At 34.6% G+C, this 6,637-nt stretch overlaps 1 protein-coding gene across 1 annotated transcript in view; it reads right to left on the bottom strand.

The window, feature by feature from the left end:
• grk5 (G protein-coupled receptor kinase 5) overlaps positions 1-5,796 on the bottom strand; it is a 12,844-nt gene extending 7,048 nt beyond the window's left edge. The window contains exons 1-6 of the mRNA XM_016229852.1: positions 5,697-5,796; positions 2,961-3,059; positions 2,624-2,736; positions 1,458-1,555; positions 1,275-1,375; positions 334-423 (exon numbers count right to left, since the gene is read on the bottom strand). Coding sequence (XP_016085338.1) covers positions 334-423; positions 1,275-1,375; positions 1,458-1,555; positions 2,624-2,736; positions 2,961-3,059; positions 5,697-5,748 — 553 coding nt within the window. The 5' untranslated portion in view covers positions 5,749-5,796. The remainder of the gene's footprint in view (positions 1-333; positions 424-1,274; positions 1,376-1,457; positions 1,556-2,623; positions 2,737-2,960; positions 3,060-5,696) is intronic.
• Positions 5,797-6,637: the final 841 nt, after the last annotated feature.

Raw genomic sequence — 6,637 nt, forward strand, 5'->3', positions numbered from 1 at the left:
TTGCTCTTTTGTTAGTTTTGACTGCTTTTATTGTCCTCATTTGTAAGTCGCTTTGGATAAAAGCATCTGCTAAATGACTAAATAAATTAAAATAAAAAAATAAATATATTAATATCTAATACGATTTACTAAGATGATTTTCATACCCATGTAACCCACTGTTCCCCTTCACAAGTTCACAAGTTTTTTGCTCTTTTGTTAGTTTTGACTGCTTTTATTGTCCTCATTTGTAAGTCGCTTTGGATAAAAGCATCTGCTAAATGACTAAATAAATAAATAAAATAAAATAAATATATTAATATCTAATACGATTTACTAAGATGATTTTCATACCCATGTAACCCACTGTTCCCACTCTGCCCTTCACAAGTTTTTCTTCTTTCAAGATTATGGCTAGTCCTAAATCAGAGATCCGAATGTGACCTGTCAGAAAACAGGGACAGAATGCAAAATTATATACATCATCTAACAGGTAATAAAAAGGTACAAAGTTTTTTATGAGAGTGTACAAACCATCTACTTTTGTAAGAAAAATGTAAGAAACTTGAACCTTACATACATAGACTCACAATTGCAAAAAAAAATAAAAATCTGAATTGTGTGATAAAAAGCAATTACCTTTTATTTGTGGTGGGAATAGATAGATAGATAGATAGATAGATAGATACAGACAGACAGACAGTCAGACAGACAGACGATGATAGATAGATAGATATAGACAGACAGACAGACAGATAGACAGTCAGACAGACAGATGATAGATAGATAGATAGATAGATAGATAGATAGATAGATAGACAGACAGACAGACGATGATAGATAGACAGATAGATAGATAGAGAGATACACTAGATAGATAGACAAACAGACAGATAGACAGACAGAGAGATAGATGATGATAGATAGATAGATAGATAGATAGATAGATAGATAGATAGAGGCACAAAATCACTTTCACTGACTTTTTCATTAACTGTTCCCTCCTGGTGGAATGACCTGCCCAAATCAATCCGAGCAGCTGAGTCCTTAACCATCTTCAAGAAACGACTAAAAACACATCTGTTCCACCTTTATTTGACCCTCTAACTCTAACACTCTCTATTCTATTTTAATTCTACTTTATCTATGTTTATCTTCTTTTTTGTTTTATTTTTTATTTTAAAAAAACAACAACAAAAAACTAACAAACACTCTCCTAATCTTGGATGGCCTGAGGGGGAGTAAACATTTAGTAAATGTTCATTTTTGGGTGAGCTATCCCTTTAAAATGAAACACACTAACCTCTCCACCATCTTCCACTGCAGAAATCGGTCAAAATACATGCTTTTCTGATACTCTGCAAATGGAGCTCCACTTAGACACTCATGAAGTGCCCTACAAGACCAAATAAATGTCACGTCAATGCTCACAGACATGCATGTACAGATGCATTGATAACCAAACTTGTGGAACTGACTTTTGGTAGTTGCTGAATATATCTTCAGAAGCGTTGAGCTCCAGGTCACAGCTGCACTTGTCAAGTTCCCCATCGACAATCACACGCACCCAAGAGGACTGAACACATACATGAGCGTGAAAACACTTTCCTTCACATGAAAGTCATCTAGCCCTTTTTCTTGTCGTTTAGACAAGTTAGTGACATTTTACTGCAATGTTAAGTTAGCTGTAATTATTAGTTATTTTTTAACCTAATCAAAATAACCCAACTAAAGTTGATTAATTGGAATGCACAATGAAAAAACATGTCTGAGAATGGTTAAAAACTGAGTTATCTGTTTTTGCAAATGAACTCTTCACATATATATATATATATATATATATATAGGCAAACATTGTATTGTGATTATCTTGCCATATATTTCGATTGAAATTGAACTGTGACAAGACATTACATTTTATATGACTTTCATTCAGACACAAAAAACAAAAGACTCTACTGCTAATAGAAATAGTTAGCCTACTTTTAAGGGTTTTAACACTAAGTTCACTTTTTACAATAACCGGCTATAATACAAATATGTGCAGTATATTCTTCACTTTGAAACGTTCAAACCCTCAAGCTTCTATTTTGGTGTAATATTGGAAAAATGTTAGAAATGACATGAATGTGTATGTTGGCATTTCCAAATGCACTTTTAACTCACAGCGCTTGCAGAGATGCAGCACAAGCCGCTCTGAAAATACTATATTATAAGCCGCATTTTTACAATAACCGGCTATAATACAAATATGTGCAGTATATTCTTCACTTTGAAACGTTCAAACCCTCAAGCTTCTATTTTGGTGTAATATTGGAAAAATGTTAGAAATGACATGAATGTGTATGTTGGCATTTCCAAATGCACTTTTAACTCACAGCGCTTGCAGAGATGCAGCACAAGCCGCTCTGAAAATATACTATATTATAAGCCGCACGCGTGTAAATGAACAAAGTGCCGTGCTTCACTCTGAAACATGCAGTGCAACTGACTGTATGTAGAGATTTGATGGAATATATAGTGCTATTTCAGGTGTTTCATTTATTTGTTTATTCTAATTCTGCATTTGATTTGAAGAATGATAAGCTTTACATTAACTCACAAACCCTGTTTTGGAAGCCCAGTACTTGACAGAAGATCATACCGTTTCATCCAACAGGTCGATGCAGTGTTGCAGATCAGATTTGGTTGCACAGAAAAGCCGGAAGAGATGTTTTCCAATGGGCTCTTTGACACACAGACTGTAATAATCTCGCTCTGAAGGACAGAAAATAATACAGTGCATTCATGCAATCAAATGCAAGTATATAATTGCAGCTTAAAAACAACAATCAGGACATTATCTTTATTCATTTGAAGTATTGATCATTTGATGTTTTCCCTTGGTGTATATGTGCAGTGCAGGATCTGTGTCACTGTATATGAACTCTGCTGCAAAGGAATTAAAACTCCTTAAAAACCAAACCCAAACAACTTCTCACCAATGCGTTCCTCCAGCTCTGTGCACTCGTTTATGTGCGGGAAACGCAGAAATTCCTTCCATTTTCGACTCCTTCCTTTGCGGTTCCCACCGTTACCTACTGCACAGCAGAAGAAACAGAGAAACAAAAAAGAGCTTTACAGTCGAAAGTAATATGAGAACCTGCAGAGCACTTTTGATTTGAGTGCTTTAAAGAACCTGTAATGAACCATCAAATCTATTATATGTCCATTATGTGGCATTCAGAAATGATTAGACCTATTAAAAAAGACATTTGGATAACATGAAATAACACCGCAATTGTGTTTCCGTGAAATATTACAAATTAAATAGGTACATTTAATGATGGGTTTGTTTGTTTAGACATCCATAAATGTGCATCATTGACATTTTTAGTAATCAAAATTTGCTTTTCATTACTACGATGATTATACTTAATTAAAAAATAAAAATTGATACTTAAAATAAACATGAACTAAAATAAAATAATAAAAAGTGCAATAAATACTATTATGATGTAAACATAGATATATGTGTGTCTGTGTAGGTAAAAAAAAAAAATAAATAAATAAATTGAAATCAAATAAACATTAACTGAAACAAAATGTACATTAAATGCTATTAAAATACTATTAAAAATTATTTAATTAGCCTAATAATCTCTTTTAGGGTACTTTAGCCATCCATAAGTGTGCTCTTTGAAATTTTCAGCAATACTAGAGCGACACCTCCCTAAAAATATTTTAGAAATATGAATAATAGTATTTATGTTTATTATTCTATCAAGTACTTCAGAAGGTGACTTTTGGTGTTGAGAAAAAGTTACATGCGGTGCACTCATAGTCACTATAGAAATATTGTTTTTGAAACATAGATGGTTTATTAATCACGTGTGTGTGTGTGTGTATGTGTGTGTGTGTGTGTGTGTGTGTGTGTGTGTGTGCATGTTTATGTGGTTTATGAGGACACAAATTTGTATAATAACATGGGTATGACATAGGTATTACAACGAGAAGGTGATTTATGAGGACATTTTCAGTGTCCCCGTAATTCAAAAGGCTTATAAATAATTCAGAATGAGTTTTTTGGAAAATCTAAAAATGCATAAAGTTTCCTGTGAGGGGTAGGTTTAGGGGTAGGGTTAGTGTAGGGCAATAGAAAATGTACAGTACAGTATAAAAACCATTACGCCTATGGAGAGTCCCCATAAACCATAAAAACAAACCTGCGTGTGTGTGTGTGTGTGTGTGTGTGTTTTGTCTGAATGACGGTTTGTTGACAGTAAAACTGAAAAGAATGCACAGCATCTTCTACTATATGGGCCTGTGCTAAAAATAGCAGTGGGAATGAAGCTGTAGGAACTGTAGATATCAGATATGAGAGGACACACCTTATGGACTCCTTCACCCAGACAATACTCTTCACCACACAAAAAACTACAGCTTTATTATGTGAGAAAGTATTTTAGAATGACTTACACCTGTTCACTCGAGCAGTTAGCGCTGAAAAAAGTTTGTCTAGTTGTAAAGTTGACAAAACATGACAGGTTTTGCATATTTGGAAACATCAACTGAATCTATTTTTAGAGCTCAGATTAGTTGGATTGTTGGCAGGCTGTTCACTGCAGTGAAAGAAGTCCGACCTGTTTGTGATGCAAGGCCCGTCTGACGTCAAAGGCATTGTGCGTCTGGTTTTGTTTGAGGTCAGAGTATTTCAGGTTAGAGGTGCAGAACAAATGAAAATATGTTGAATGTGCTATTTCTTTTGCCCACAGAGGAACAGGGAACTAAACCGAACACTGAAAAACATCACAATTTTTGTTTTTTCTCAGTGTCCGAATGAGATATTAAGCATAAAATGTGCTCAACACATGACTTAAGGTTCAATTTTACATGACTGTATAAAGGGAAAAGTGTATCTTATAGGTCCTGTACACTGCAAAAAAAAATTTTTTTTTAAGTAAAACAAAGATTATTAGAGCACATTTTATAATAAAATACTATTTCAGTCATTCTGCTTCAAAATGTCATAATTAAACATTTATTAGCAATCAAATTATTTTTTATTTTTAACACTATTTTGTCTAGTTCATGTTAAATTAACTGCAGTGTGAAATTATTTTTTGAAGCACTTATATTCCATAATCTATCATAAAAGCATAATCATTATAAAATAATCAGCAAAATATTGTTTAAATTTTTTAAACTAATGTAATAACAAAATCCCTTCACTGTAAATTTTTTTTAGTTTTTTCTAAAGTTGTAAATTAAACAAAAATTATTGGAGTATGTTTTACAAGAAAATACAATTTTAGTGTTTCTACTTTAAATCTTCATGTTTATTTCAATGTGTTACTTGCTGTTTATTTGCAATTAATTGTGAAATCTAATAGCGATTACTGAGTGACACCAATTTTTTTGAGTGCACACAAATAAATTTGGTGTAGAAACAATTTTCATTTAGAAATTGTTAGTAAATTTCACAAACAGTTACAAAGAAACAGCAAGTAACACATTGAATTAAACATGACATTTCAAAGACTGAAATAGTATTTTCTTGTAAAACCTACTCCAATAACGTGTTCTAATTACAACTTCAAAAATAGCCTATGTATATATATTTTGACTGTTTACAATCTGTCAAAACACTTTTTCACAGCACATTTGATACTGGTTTGTTCTTAAAAATACATCTGTTAATCAAATGCAATGAAAAACAGGCAAATCAATATTCTTACCTTCTCGTGCTTTTATGAGTGCACAGTTTGCTACCATTGATTCAATCTCCATTTCTGCAGCTGATGAAAGTCAACAAAGCTGGGAATTCTGCATTTACAACGATTTTTTCCTAAAGTGCACTGAACAATTGCACATTTATGAGGCATTTATTCATGCACTCAATTATAAATATAACTTAACATCCCCTGTGTGCTTTAATAATGTGCATGCTGTCAGACTGAAGCCTTCAGTGACAAATGAGAACTCAACTTTCTTGTTCTGCTTTCATCTGCTGCGTCGCCCAATCTAGTTTCACCTGTACAGGTGAGCCAACAGGTGAAGACTCAGATGTGTCACCGGCAGAAAAAGTGACGTTACAGTTTGAGGGATTTCGTTTAACTGCAGGAAGAGATCTAATTTAAACGGGCAATAAAAGATATGTTTGTGTTCAGTGTTGGGGGTAACGCACTACAGGTAACGCGAGTTCCCTTTCAGTCGGTCACTCTCGACGTCACGTCGGATGAACGACGAATTGGGATCTCGCTTAGAGAGACCAATCCACTTCGAGTGTAAACTAAACGAGCCAATGCACATTGGCATGCGATTATTGCATCCAGCTGCTGCTGATCACAGCGTGAGTATAAGTATGCAGCAGATGCAGCGCATATTCAGCTTTTCGCTTCGGAGCCGAGCGGTTCTATCGTTCTGCTCCTGACCTTCTGCTGAGAGTAAAGCTACAGTCAAACATGCTCTTCGTGGGCTCTCATGCTGGTGGACGGCGCTTCAGCTGCGGTGGTTTTCCCGTGTCGAGTGGGTTGCACACAACAGACTGCACTACCCCTGTGTGTGTTGCAGACGGCCATCTCCCCTGTGCGCTTCAGCACACTAAAAGAGCAATTTCCATCTAAAAGAGCTTCACGGGTGGAACGTCTTTTTAAAGATGCGTCTTTTTAAAGATGTC

Source organism: Sinocyclocheilus grahami, unplaced genomic scaffold, assembly GCF_001515645.1.
Source record: "Sinocyclocheilus grahami isolate Dianchi unplaced genomic scaffold, SAMN03320097.WGS_v1.1 scaffold359.1, whole genome shotgun sequence".
Taxonomy (NCBI): domain Eukaryota; kingdom Metazoa; phylum Chordata; class Actinopteri; order Cypriniformes; family Cyprinidae; genus Sinocyclocheilus; species Sinocyclocheilus grahami.